Here is a 14,685-nt window from a genome sequence, read left to right as displayed (position 1 = left end):
ATGGATGAATCCCAAACCAACTTAAATTTTCCATTACAGAATGTCATTAAAGATTTTTTTAAAAAAAGGAGCCAGACAACAACGAAAACTGTAATGTACAGAAGAAAATGTTTTTAAAGTTAATATCACTTGATTGCCACAGTGAATTTAAATATTTAATTGAATTAGGAATGTATTGTGTTCTTGACTATTTTTGCATGTGATGATTTACACAATGAAACTGGGCCATGTTGTTGCTATTCTGTTGTGAAAAATTGCAAGTTGGTTTGGGGATTTGTCCTTGTTATATTGAGAATATCATCTCGGTTTCATGAAACAAACAAAACCAATGGAAAAAAACCTGTAAAATTACGTTAAAAATCTTGGGTACATTTTTTGCAGTGTCTGAAAGGTCTTCAGAATGGAAAGAAAGGTATGAGCATTAAATCTATAAGGTTCAGCTTTTCTACAATATCAGTGAAATGGTTTACTGGCTATGCGGGTAGCTATTTCAGTTTGCTTCATCATTAGAGAATGTTTCTTGCACCAATCAGCAGGGTACATTTGCATGTTTCGAATTAAGATTCCTAAGACATGAGGAAAAAAAGGTCAATTTTGCCTCATAAAACAGATGCCTCCTCAATCTGAAGAAATGTTAAGAATGGACATATAAGAATTGACATACAAGTCAAAGTCCACTAGAGTAGAGTTCCTTTATTTATCCAGAAGGAAATCAGTAGCAGCATACTAAGATACATGTAATATACATTACAAGACAATACAAGATACAAATAATAGTCATTGCAGCAAGACATACATTACAAGAAATAAATTGTTATACTTAATCTCTGCATTTTGTAATATAGCTGTTGTGTTTAGAACTTTAGATCATCACCCCTTTCACAGAAAACAAACTTTGTGGTGTGATCACTAGGTAGTCAAAATCAATTTGAGCTATAGGCCTAGCCCTGTAACCAGGCTACTATTCAATTTCTGATGATCCTGAAGTCAGACCAAAAAATGACTGTGGTTGGCTAAAGTAAAGTATACATTTTTGCCTGATCGTTTTGCCCCCTAATGTCTTGTTATAGGCCTAATAGTTCCTGCAAAATTACTCTGAAGACTTAACCATGATTTGTCTGCTCTGGTTTGACTGGAATTGATTGGGAGGGTGGAGAAATCCTGTTCCTTCATTTGGAGGTGTTCAACATCGTTTGGTTTGTTGTTCCTGTATTTCAGTCTGGAGTGTGGGGGTGATACATAACTTTTCCCTTTTTGATGCTCTGTCATCATACTGCCCCACAGTCACAGAAGTAGCTGGTTGGGCTAGGACAGATTGTTCATGAATATTAAATTAATCCTTTCGGCTTCTATGAATTAGGAATGTTCTTGCCACAATCAGTCCTCTTTGCTGGATGGCTGCAAGGGCCTATGCTACAAAATGGCATAAGGGGTCTCCCATGTTGGGGCAGGGAAGACAAACAGACATTCTGTTTGTGAAAACTGGAAACACATTTGCACATTTGCTGTATGGCGACCATTGCTTAGTCACCCAGGCATCAGAAGCAGTAGAATGTGTTGGAAGGATATTGGAAGTACAAGAAGAAACATGGATTTAATGAAATGTTGTTTTTCACTGACACAACACACATACATGCATACCCTACCCCAGACTTGCATAATGTCATTTTTGAATATCATTGCCAACAGGACATCTTTCGTTAACACACACATAATTTGATTCAATTGTACATTTCATGTTTGTGTATGATTTGCCACCATTAACACCAGTCAGTCACTAACATTTCCTTAATGAATACTGTACATCTTCAAACAAGTTTATGAGGATGGGACTTATTTTACAAGTATTCAAAATGTTTGAAACATTTGAAACAGATATGTTATTCATATAATAGGCCTATAAAAATGTTTTAATGATACAACACAGTATAGGCTACATGTATACGTAGCCTACTATGCGTGGCTGAAATAACGTCTGCATGTCTTCTTAACTCTGCGCTTAATAGCTTGCTTTATGGGTCATTATAAACACTTACGTTTTTATAAACATTCTGTCAGGGGTTTCTGTTTTACAGCTTTCTTAAATTCAGAGGCAAGATAAAGGTTCCCATAACACATCTGTTAAGCAGATTCCAGCCTGGACTTGAATGTCTCCTGGCCTGCATTTTTTCTGTGACTCTGGGTAGTTCACATCCTCCTTGCTGACCCCACTGACCTCTAATGTTACACTGCCAAGCAGGTCATAGTTCACTTTAAATCATTCCCAGACCAGACTTTGTACTTAAAGAAGAAGAGTTCACACTGTTAGGATGCCCTGAGTCCCATGTAACACCATCACATTATTGTTGTTGTTGGCTGATTAGACAACCAAATTCTAAATATGAAATAACGAAAAGGTATAGAGAATTCCCCAACCCAAATAAAGAAGGCACAATATTTAATAAAAAAAATGCAATGTGTTGTTTATCTGTACAAAGTATATCATTGCAGCATTACAATCACATGAAGTCAAAGAAACTGTTACAGAGTTGTTTTATGGTACCTGCCTGCTGTTACATAATGCAAAATTGTACCTATATGTAAAACTGTTACACAAACATTTTTGCATAGCATCTTTTCACACTTTAGAAGTCATCATCATGATTTCTTTTGCTTTTTACAAAAGACGTGGAATAATATTGTATACCATAATATCTTGTGCCAAGCATATGAATTAATATAGTGTAGCAGGTCAGAAAGAAAATATAGATATCGAGGCAACCACACCGGTAACACTCATGAACATGTATAAACACAGACACTGAATATCCTCTAAAATTCACATTGTGCATTGCACATTGTATATTGTAAAATGTGTTTTTGTCATTCACAATACCTCTGGCTGTTTTTCCATAGCCCTTGCCCAAGTATAGTAATAATTTTTCAGTTTATTCAAAGTTTGTTGCACTTGGACAGTTTCCAAAAGCAGGCTTTTAAATCTCAAACATGATCACACGTCATATTTCTTAGTTTATTGCTTGTAGCCTTTTGACATCTGGTTTAGTCTGCTTCTGGCGTTCTAAGGTTTGTGCAATAATTTGTAGAAATTAAAATATCAAGGTAGGTCTACTGACATCAAACTTGTCTATCTTCAAAGAAATCACAAATTTAGGTTTTAATTTGTCAATTTTTTTTTCATAATTCACATAAATAAAACCTAGCAGTTGCAATATCTCTTTCGTGTGTTTTTCTTTCTTTTCTTTCTTCATCTTCCCCCCTTTTTTTTTTTTTAGAAATAACTTAATACATATGTTTTTATAGCCTATATGTAGACCCTATTTGGTGAAAAAGAGTGTGCCCCCTTCAATTGGTACGTACACTTATCAATGCCCTTGATTGCAAATGCATCACATGTATCTGACCAGACATTTAAAAAAAAAACATCAGGCTAATTTAAATGTGGATTTCAATCATGAAACACACATTACAATTTGTGATTAGTCGTTTGGAAAACTGAAGTCTGTAATGCTCCTTATCACTGTGAATGCTTATAAGTACAACTAAAAAATAAGAAAAAGAAGGGGTTATGATAAAGAAGCTTGTATCTGTACCTATTGTATTTTGAAGGTAATTCAATCTGTTTGACTGAGCAACTTCGCAGAATATAATGACCAGCATTATATTCATTGTGAGGGCAGCCAAGATGATCTTATGTGTTCAGGATGCATGTCCCTGCATGTATCTAAAGTCATACTGACCATACATTTAAAGCCTATGGCTAAGTTGTGTTGATAAAACGTCTATTTGGAAATTATTACTTATAGTTTGAAATCAAGTCAACGTGTCTATGTGTCAGTCACATAACTTTGAATAGCCACATTGTTCATCAATTTGCAATATTGTGTACATTACTGCTGTCACCTTTTCTACTAGTTAACAACTTTGATACATGTCTGATTACAAGTTGTGTAGCTTTAATAGAAGAGCGATGCGATTCATTTGAAAAGTGGTCATGTGAACTTGGATTTCCATGGTCCTCCAAGGAGGGAAGAATAAGAAGTGTGATAATATAAATAGGCCTTTAAATGTATCATATCAGTTTCATATGGTTACATGTGACCCTGTAAATGAACCCACCGTGATTTGGCTCAGAGTGTCTGCAAAATACACGCACGCACGCACGCACGCACGCACGCACGCACGCACGCACGCACACACGCACACGCACGCACGCACACACACACACACACACACACACACACACACACACACTTGAGCTTGCAGCTCTACCAACTGGCTTGCAGATTCCTGGACATGTATTGCAAAGTGCTTTGCCCTGTTCCACAGGCATCATATTTGATAGGGGTTTAGTCACTGTCTTTTCTCACACACGGGTCTGTGTGCAGGTTGTTTGGACTTGTGGTCTTGCATTGGATACTGTTGCTGTTAACTTGAGGGTTGGAGTGGCACCAGCAGCAAAGGCAAGACTAAAAGAAACAACAGGAGAGGAACATTGATATTTCAGTGAACTTGCGTTTTCAGAAGAAACAATTGCATTTCAGATTTCTGGCAAATTCATAATTTGTCAACAAATCAATTTAACAGATCATGAACAATGTATATGACATTTATGTTAATGACCTACGTATGTGTGGGACAACATGGATGATAACCGTCTAAGTCATTTGAAAGGCATACCAGTCACCTTGAACTTTCTCTTAAAGTTTGACAAGGGTCAGACACGACTTATCTCTGTAAGGGAGTTCTGTAAGCAACCATGCCCCAGTATATAGGGCTATACATCATGCTTTCGTTTATAGTTTCCTGTAAGTAGGCTGTGCCTCGACTGGGTTTCATGTGTAGCAGAGAAATTCACTAAGACCAGTCAGTATTTATGGGAGGAACTGTGTATGTGTGTGTCTGAAATTGAGGGTATGCCAGAGAGAAGGGAGGTGGGCTAATGTGTTACATTAGCAGTGTTCTGAGAACGTATGGTCACATTTGATTTTAGTGTTAAATTTAACTCTGAGTGTTGAATAAACATTGTGAAGCCATAGGCTATATGCTCAAATACAGTGTTAAATTCACCTAGAGTTGAATTGTTTGGGACCATGTATTCTCAGAAAAATATTGAATTATTAACACTGTTTCCCCCCTATGTAGGATGGACAAGGCATTACATTCTCACCTTAAAACAGTTTTTGAACTTTTTACTGACGAAGTAGAGGATGATGGGATTAATGCAGGAATTGACTGTGGCCAAGTTCATACCCACATAGTTCATAATTAAAAGGAAGCTAAAAAAAATGAAAAGACAAAGATTAATATTGACTATAGTCATAGTCAAAGCCGTAGGAAAAGTGTTGCAGGATTATATTTAGCATAGAATGTTTTAATTTCAAGTCAACACACTTGAGTAGATCACATCTGCCTGTGTCATTTTCCTGGTAGACCATTTTCTTCAAAATCCTGCTTAGATGCAGAGGGAACCAGCACAAAGCGAAAATCAAAACCAGGCAAAAGACAGCTTTGGCCACTTCTCGTCTCTGCAAGGGATCAGATTTAAGAAGTCCTTATTATAAGCAATGTAAAATAACATTTTCATACATACATTTCTAAACCAAAGTGTACTTTCTGTTGCATGGTCTCATTATATGTAAATGGTTTACAGTATTGCCACTTGTGCAACAGTATTGGTCAGGTAGCGTAGCTGAACGTAATTACCTGCTTTAGGTGTTCACTTAGGGCAAAGCGAAGGTTGCCATTGCGGTGATTGAGCATCTCAGATGTCATTAGTGTGTAGAAGATGACAGTGCAGGCCAAAGGCACGCAGAAGTAGAAGCCAAACAGCCACCAGTCCTTGGCATTTGTGTAGAACTGCAATGAGTTAACAATCCAACATAAAACAGAGTGTCATTATTTAATGAAAACCAAGAGAAACAAAAACAGATAAAACGGTTCACTTCATACTGAACACAACAGAGGGAAATTCACTCTCATCCAAAATATATGGCTGCCAATTTGTAGTAGACCTATAAAATGTTCCTGTAACAGTTGTAATATGTCATACAAAGAATATCAACTGGATAGTGTGGATAAGTAATGCATAGCTATTATGTGTACAGTCCAGATTCAATAAAACAATGTCAAATTAACTAAGAGGCTGTGGTGCTCTAAACTTTAGTTTAGAGTCTAAAGCAGTGGTTGTCCAAGTGGGGGCCAGGGACCCCCTGGGGGCCAGCAAGGTGTTGGTAGGGGGCTCGCGGCAGGAAAAGCATAGCAAAACAAAATAAATATTTCAATAAATTGAATAACTAATGTATACCAAAATAAACCAAATATAAATTTAACAATATACCCATTAGTTACGGTAAATAATGCATAATAATAATCTATGGCATCTCTGAACATTACTACGTTAAGTTGTTATTTAATGTATCCCAGTGGGGCACTAACTATAAGACCTACAGTAGACTATGGTTGTAAAAGGGGATGTACAGAAAAGTAGTCTGGCACGACCCATGTAAGGGGGCCTTTGCTGGTATTATGGGGGTCTTGCCATGGTGAAGTTTGGGAACCCCTGCTCTAAAAAAAACCCCAGTGTTTCTCTGCACACATGGTCTGCTTCAGGGGAACATAAATCAGCAGGAGATTGCTCTCATGGCCTGCAATCAATTAAAGTTGGTTGGAACAAAGAAAGTGATCTTTGGAAAAACACAATGGGGGAAGGACGAAAAATGTGGTCATATTCAATTTCTCAATTGTTCTCTGTTTTTTGGGTATCCTGCTCAAGTCTGAGAGAGAGAACAATAGTTTGGTCAGCAGTTTATTACTATAATCTGTCTGAGTAACTTAGATAAATGTCAAGAAATGTTGGCTTACTTGCATGAAGGAATTTTTGGGGTTCAACATGCACGTCCTTAGGGTCTGGTTAGTGTAGTTGAAGGGGACGATGTCAAACACAATTGCTTCAGGAACTGCGAAAATGATCGAAACCACCCAGATTAAGAGAATCTCGATGGCAGTGAACAGTGGGATGCCCACTCCCTGAACTCTACTCCATGATGCCACTGCCCTGTACCTGTAGCAGATAGAAAGACAGGTAGCCTACATGAAACACGTAAAATAATTAACAACAAAATAAAATGTTCATGTAAACCTTTTCTCCGTTCATGTTATTTATTACGGGATCTCTTGTCAAACACAGACACACGTTCTGCCCACTCACTCATATTCCAACAGTGTATTATTTGCAATGACTCTCACTTTAATCCAGTCCAATTGAGTGCACATAACAAATCAGAGCTGGCAGAGAATGATCCCATATTCATGGAAAGTAATACAGTGCTCTCCTGTGCTGTAATATTAATGCTGCAAAATACTTACTGACAGAACTAATGTTTATTACTAGGAAGACGCTGAGCTTGCTTGCCAAGCACAATTCTGTTTGCTGTTCCTGGAAATCATGTTGCTTGTTTGTATCATTAACATCTCTCAAGTGAATGTTTTAGTAAAATGCTGCATCAAGATTTTATGCAAAACTATATATTTTTCATGACACATTTGAATATCCCAACCAAACAACAATGTACCATTTATATTTCACAATGTAGTGTGTACCCAATTTTCTAGACTGCCAGACCATGGAAGAAGACATAACAGTCCAGACAGCATACAGTAGTGCCAGAAATGATCATTCCCTTGGTCTCGCTTCAAAATTACCGTATCTTTTTTCTGTAGCAGCTATATCTCTTTATATCAATCTGTTAAGACTCATCGTGTCAACATGTTTCAGCTAACTAAAACCTTTTCATCCAAATGTGGCGCAGCATTACTCAACAATACTTAAGCAATAGTGTATAGTGACAGTAATGAGATTATTTCTTCTCTTAACACGATTTTACAAACAAAATATTTTCAAAGAAAGAAAAAAAACACTGAAATTATCTGACAAGACTTTTGACTAGACTTTATGTTCACCGTGTAAACATAAATGTATTGAATTGAATAAAAGACATGCCATTACGTAATATATTTTAACTAGAAGCACTCAGAGAGTGCAAACCTCCGCCAAGGCCATGGGGGTCACTGGCGCAATATTATCTACACACTGTGGAATCCAATGTCTATAATATAACTTACAATGATGTTTGTTCAGTAGTAAAAACTACCTTCATTTGTCATCTCACAATTACACATTTTCTACTGTACTGTATATTTTTCCACATTCTGGATCACCAGATCTGGAATCCACATCCGATCATCACTAAACTTTGCTGTTTGATAGAGCATTTGACTATGTTACACCCCATTTTTTCACGTCTTTCTGCCTTGTTTTTGTGGAGTTAGAAACTGGAATGTAAAAATTCGCCCAAGCCTGCAATGGTGAAGAATCTTTTACAAAATTCCTGGATCCGGATCGTGATCCGGATCACCACCAAAATTGAATCACTGTTTCTTTTGTTTCATTCATTTCCAATAACTCCACCGAATTTCATCCAGATTCATTCATTACTTTTTGAGTAATCCTGCTGACAGACAGACAGAGACAGACAGACAAACAAACCAACGTGACCAAAAACATAACTTCCTTTTTTTAGGAATTTAAGGACCATTAGAATAATACACGGTTGCCTACAGATTCTTTAAAACATGTCAATACTGACTTAAATTCAAGTAGAATTTGCAACATATGTAAGTCAACACATCTAGCATATATACTTTACTGTTCTAGCCATTAGAATAATACACAGTTGCCAAACTACTGATTCTTTAAAACATGTCAATACTGACTTAAATTCAAGTAGGATTTGCGACATATGTAAGTCAACACATCTAGCATATATACTTTACTGTTCTAGCCATTTAAAACTGCTGCTTGGGAAAGATTCACAAGTAAACATACTCACAGGTGGCCTTGTGTATAAAACATGAAATTTCACTGGACCATGAGCGGTGGCCATAACAATTAACCCCAACACTGCCCAAAGGCTCAGAAAAGTCCCAAAATAGCATCTTGATTTTTTTTTTTAAGCTGTTCTTCAGTACTGTATTGACACTGTGCTGTTCACATATTGTCTATGAAATGGTAACATATGGCAAAATAACATTTCATTAAACATTTTGAATGAAAAACTGCAGGACTACATTGGAATAGCCTAGCCTAAATGAGAACAGCAAACCACAAGTGTTTCTCATCTTAGGCATGGAATGTGACCCATAGCTTTGTCAGCATCATGTGTTTCCAATTAGGACTATGAGTAATCAAGGATATATCCTCTTGCCCTATATATACTCTTGTTCACATTTTGGTATTTTTGCCCCCGCATAGGCTTACTCTTTATCCCAGCTTCAAATACATTCAAATATTTACAGGTCACATTGTTGGTGAACTATGACAACAAAAACAAGAATGTTTTAGATGGTCTGTAGATGTGTAGATGTAAAACTCCAACATTACCAGTAACCATTTATTGAACTTATTGTTATGTATTAGTTGTCAATAGCTCTTGTATCTTGCATGTAAACAAATGTAGCGCATACCTGTCCACACTTAGGGCACAGAGGTTGAGAACTGTTATCCCCACTGAGGCCTTCTGTAGAAAGGGTACCAGCTTGCAAAGAAACAGTCCAAATGAGCTGTCGCTGAAGGGGAACCTAGATGCCAGGAGCTGAGATAGATGAAATAGTCATGTACCATTTTTGCAAACAGCATTGTTATTATTATTATTATTATTATTATTATTATTATTATTATTATTATTACTAAAATTGACCATGAAATACTGATAAAAACACAATACAATAATACAATAAATTGAAATTACAATAATTAAAACAGAAAAACACAGTATTTATAGATAGTGTAATGGACTCTGTAGACAGCTCAAATGAGCTATTGAAACAACCCCTTAACATAAACCATAAGTGAAGGATCTATGTTTTATGTGATAAGTGTTACTGCGGTTACCAAAAGAGTTACCAACAGCGTCAGAGACAGATAGCTATATTTGTTCTAGGGTTAGGGTTAGGGTTAGGGTTAGATGTGTCCATGATGTGTATTTTTCAGTGAGATGAGCAGACATATAGTGCTCCTTCCTTCCTAAACAAAAGCATATTTTGTTTTCTTTTCTGCCTATGGAAGGAGGACTCTCTGTTGTTCAGCTGTCAGTTCACTGTTTTGATCGAGAACACCTGGTAAATGTAGCTGTGTCTAATAATGAGAGGGGTTATTTTTGGAAAAATAAATGGACTGTGAGATAATATTTAACATAGACAAGAATAAAACAGAGCAAGCAGAGAAGCATTATTTTAGTGCTTGATTATCCTCTTCAAATTCATTTGACTCTGAAGAGTCTCATGGATAGACCTGAAGTACCACAACTGGTGTTAGGGTGCAATCAGACATTTGTGTGATAATGACTATTGGTTTGGTAAGGGGTCTGCACATTGTCCAACAGCCACTGATAGTGGAAGATAAGACTGTTCGGTTTGACCAGTGATAAAGTACCTCTCCGTTCTGTAACCACAACTCAATCCCTGTGTTTATTTTAGCAGCCCCTCTCTCTGCTGTCCTCGTCATGAAAAAGCTCTGTGACTAAGACAAGCTGGTCTGGGAGTTCAGCACTGAATAGATGTGTAATTGCTTGTGCCCCCTTTCTCCTCCTTCTTCCCCTCTCTAAGTTTAGCCTCCCTCTCTTCTTGTTCTTTCTTTTTTTCTGTTCATTGCTGTTCATACTTATCTTCATATTCTTTTGATCCAGTGATATTTATCCTCCGCTATGCAGTCTCCTTTACTTCATGTAGTGCTGAGCATGCTTTAATATAAATGCTTCAATTGAAAACATAATTTGGTTATTAATTAGGCCTTAGTATTGTGCGGGATCTACTTTTATTTAGACATGTTTACTGTGATGTATGGCCACAAGTAGAATCAGTATGAATTCAGAGAAAGTGGGGAAATAATAAGAAGCGTAATAGTAAAAGCTTAGATGTTGTGGACACTGACAGCAGCCCAAAGACACTTCAGAGTCACTCACAAAGGGGTAAACCCCAGGGCTCGGCATTAGCACCTGCCAACTGCAAACTTGATTATGGCTGTGAAAATTTCAGCCACTCTGAAAGGAAGCTTATTCCACAGTAGATTATGCCATCTCTCCCTGTTGTTGCTTTTTCAAGTTCGAGAAATAGCTTAATTTCTCAGTTACTCATATTCAATTGATTTATTTTCATGTAGCCTAACAGGACTGATGTTCTTGCTTTAGCACTTGATCTTGTGATAGAAGAAATAACAACTGATAATAAAACTGTGGCTAGTAGAATGGCTGAGTGGCTAGTGACTTGGAGAAAATCAAACAAAAAAGGTAATGTCAAGCTGTGATGCACTTAAATGACGTGGGGTCGTGTGACTCTTTTCTCATACCCAGATGTAGGCTATGTACAGTTTACATTATTCTAACGTAAGTGTTCATTCAATTACTTTTATGTCATTTTATTTCCAAAACCAAAATATTTTCTAAATTTGCAAGCCTAATTCTATTGTTTTGTCACCACCTGTTCACAAAGACACACACACACACACACACACACACACACACACACACACACACACACACACACACACACACACACACACACACACACACACACACACACACACACACACACACACACACACACACACAGACACAGACCTGACACTTGACACCTGACATCTCAGCTGAGAACAAGTGGTGGCAAACAATTAAAAATAAAATGAGTGTTCTACTTTGAAATTTAAATGGATGGATTTAAATTTAAATCTGCTTGATAAACAAAAAAAGACAAACGAACCAAAAAAACGTTGATATACCATTATCTGTAAGAAAGTGTCCCAACAGTAATCCTCAATGGGGTTCCTCTGTTAATTCCGATCAGATTATATTATCAGAAGGGAAGACATGTGGTGTGCTAATATGACATTAATGTTCAGCCTACCTTATAGACTGTGATGGGAATGTCAATTATGATGTAGAGAAGATCTCCTAAAGCCAAGCTTGCAATCAGAGCATTGGGTCCATTCCTCATACTTTTGTTCTGGTAGATGATCCTCAGGAGGGTAGCATTCCCTACAATTCCTACGATGAACACGATACAAGAGATGACTGTGTTGATGTACCTGAAGTGAGACTTAATGGATGTCCCGGTTTTTGTACAATAGGGCACCCGTTGCTTGCTGACATTTGAGCCACGATTGACTTGAGAACCGGATGGTGTGGATGTAGAACCAGAGCTCAGCACTGGGACGCTTCGGGGATCTTGAGTGTCTGAATCATTCATCTGGCAAATTCCACTACTGGCCAAAGCTGCCATGAACAGCAGCACATGTATGGTCAGGAGGCCCATTGTGCTGCACAATCCACAACTTAACTTCCAGACAAGATGGGAAAAGTATCCAATATATCCACAGATTCAGAAAGACACTATGAGAGAAAAGTACATGTTGTTAGAACTCCAAGCATCTTCGCTTTTGCCATGTACTGGGCACAACACACATCAGTACATGGAAATGTAACCATTCAGAGAGCATAGTTTATCGAAATAAACAAATGAAACCAGTAGGCCTATTGAAAGTTAGATATCATGTCTTCTGAGGGACTTTTTTTTAAAGCAGGAAAAAATATTTAGAGGGAAGGTACAGATGGAGGATGCCATGGCTGGTTACTGTCAGGGAAAAGGGCTTTTTTTCTCTCATCACACATCAACAGTGGCAGCTAAGCTAAGACCATGCAACTCCATGTTGGAACTGTTTTTTTCCACATGTTGTTTTGTCAATGCACTCCATGCATGTCTTTCATCAGTGTGGTTTCTGTTGCTGGGCATTCCATTCTGTTTCTAATTTACAGCTTTAAGCAAATGGTTTCAACAAACAAAGGACCATTGGAACATAAAAGACAGAACTTTCTGGGAATGCTTAGGGGGCATTTTTGTCCTTTTAGTCAGTGACATATGAGGAAACAGACAATAATCAAAACATCATGGTCATCCCAAGTAACTTTCAGTGTATCATTACATGGTACGTGAGTAAATTTCATTGCATTATTTTACAAAAAATTGTGGATTACTTAAGATTAAGTCTATTTTGTTTTAAAAGAATCACATTAAATTAGATCAGATTAAATTAGATTAGATTAATAATCTTCAAGTATAGCATACACCTATAATCACAGAAAAAATAAATGTATATCAAAGGTGAATTCATTGTAAAACTCAAATTTGTGCAATTCAGTTAAATGACTATTTTGAGTCACAGATATGCCTTTTTTATCTATAATTGCAGTCACAATTAAAACAAAAAAATCTTGCCACCTCCTGATACACAAAACTTACTTAACTGTCAGTCTTTCATGTAGCATCACAGTTTAACTTCGGCCTTTGTAACACAAGGAGTCCTGACAGCAAATTGCTTGATGTATAAATAATAAATGCCTTTTGGATTTGCACCTACCGCTCCTAAAATGTCTGCCTTCCTCACGGTCCCGTCACTCAGTCAGTCATTCACACACATGCAGGGAAACTTTCGGCTCTTGCCCCCAGACATCTGTGTGGCATCACATTAGTAATTAAGCAGATATCAAAGTAGCGAGGGATCCCTTCTGGGCTGACAGAGCGTGTATGAGACGGGAAAGAGGTGCTGCGCATTCTGTCTCAAGCTTTTCCTGTGGAGAGTTGTCTGGTGTGTGTGTGTGCGCGTGCGTATGTGTGTGTGTCTGTTTGTGATCACTTTGGCTGGGTGGGAGTGCAAATCTCTACCCCTCCCCCTTCCTCTCCCACCTCAAAGATTCAGCCGGGAGGGAGGCCCTAGAGAGAACAGCAGTCGGGTGAGAAACACAGGCACAGACGGACATAGCACAGCACTTACTCGAACACATTAGTACAGGTTATGGCCACGCATTACAACACACAGACATGGTATAGAGACATATGCAGTGTGAAGCACAGGACATGTGGCCCAGCTCCTGTGAACCACAATTATGTTCAAATCTTTTAAACATTCAGAGGTCAAAGCGAATCATACACACAGACACACCATCTTTCTACATCCCACAACACAGATAAAATCTAGCTCAAACTTACCTAGACGTTTAGGGAGGAATTAAAGCTATAAAGAAAACTTTGATCATTTCAGAAGATCTTAACTTTGCAGTGGGTCGTCAATAGAAAAAGAGAAGCTCCCACAACGCCATGAGGAAAATTAGCCTCCAAATAGATGCCAGACTGGTATGGTATGTGTCCACTCTTTTGTGCCAGGACTTGAGTAATTTCAGCATATGATTTCTTATGATTCACTGTGAATCATTGTAAACGGAGTAACATGCCAACAGCCCAAACTAAGGATGTTGTACCATTTCCACGTAGAGAAAAATAGTAAAGTGTGCATGGAGCAGGAGAGGGAAGGCATGCAAGTTATCAGAGCTCCAGAGTGCACTGCTGATGGCATCCACCTCCATTACTGAGACCACATGTCTATACTTAGCCCGTTTCCTGCTCTCGGGAAAGCCACTGATAATGGAGCCATTTGCTATCAGTGAGGCCTTTTACATCAGCAAAGAGCTGACACAACACCTGTCATGGATAAACAATCTAAATCTATACGTACATACAGAGGCTCGAGAAATGTGCAGAAAAATCAATGTGCAGAAAAAATAAATACTGTTCTCAATCAGC

At 37.8% G+C, this 14,685-nt stretch overlaps 1 protein-coding gene across 2 annotated transcripts; it reads right to left on the bottom strand.

The window, feature by feature from the left end:
* Positions 1-681: 681 nt before the first annotated feature.
* ednraa (endothelin receptor type Aa) lies at positions 682-13,717 on the bottom strand. 2 transcript variants are annotated; one of them, XM_063218217.1, is made up of 8 exons: positions 13,466-13,717; positions 11,956-12,440; positions 9,523-9,650; positions 6,862-7,060; positions 5,704-5,856; positions 5,392-5,525; positions 5,168-5,276; positions 682-4,466 (listed from the first exon to the last, which is right to left on the bottom strand). In XM_063218217.1, exons 2-8 carry the CDS (start codon positions 12,361-12,363, stop codon positions 4,347-4,349), a joined length of 1,251 nt encoding a protein of 416 aa, XP_063074287.1. In that variant the 5' UTR covers positions 12,364-12,440; positions 13,466-13,717; the 3' UTR covers positions 682-4,346. The 2 variants fall into 2 exon arrangements, with proteins under 2 accessions (XP_063074287.1, XP_063074288.1); XM_063218218.1 differs by lacking the exon at positions 13,466-13,717 and adding an exon at positions 13,348-13,435.
* Between the last annotated feature and the right edge of the window lie 968 nt (positions 13,718-14,685).

The sequence above is a fragment of the Engraulis encrasicolus genome, chromosome 16 (genome assembly GCF_034702125.1).
Source record: "Engraulis encrasicolus isolate BLACKSEA-1 chromosome 16, IST_EnEncr_1.0, whole genome shotgun sequence".
NCBI classification, from domain to species: domain Eukaryota; kingdom Metazoa; phylum Chordata; class Actinopteri; order Clupeiformes; family Engraulidae; genus Engraulis; species Engraulis encrasicolus.
Note: the sequence above shows the minus strand (reverse complement) of the source record. Positions and strands in the feature narration are given on the sequence as shown.

Coding starts and splice junctions, on each gene's coding strand:
- ednraa (XM_063218217.1), bottom strand. CDS start 12,363: ATGGGCCTCCTGACCATACATGTGCTGCTGTTCATGGCAGCTTTGGCC. Junction 7,061..9,522: donor TGTGCCCTAAGTGTGGACAG/GTATGCGCTACA, acceptor TATCTGCTACAG/GTACAGGGCAGTGGCATCAT. Junction 4,467..5,167: donor AGTTCAAAAACTGTTTTAAG/GTGAGAATGTAA, acceptor TGTTTCTTTTAG/TCTTGCCTTTGCTGCTGGTG.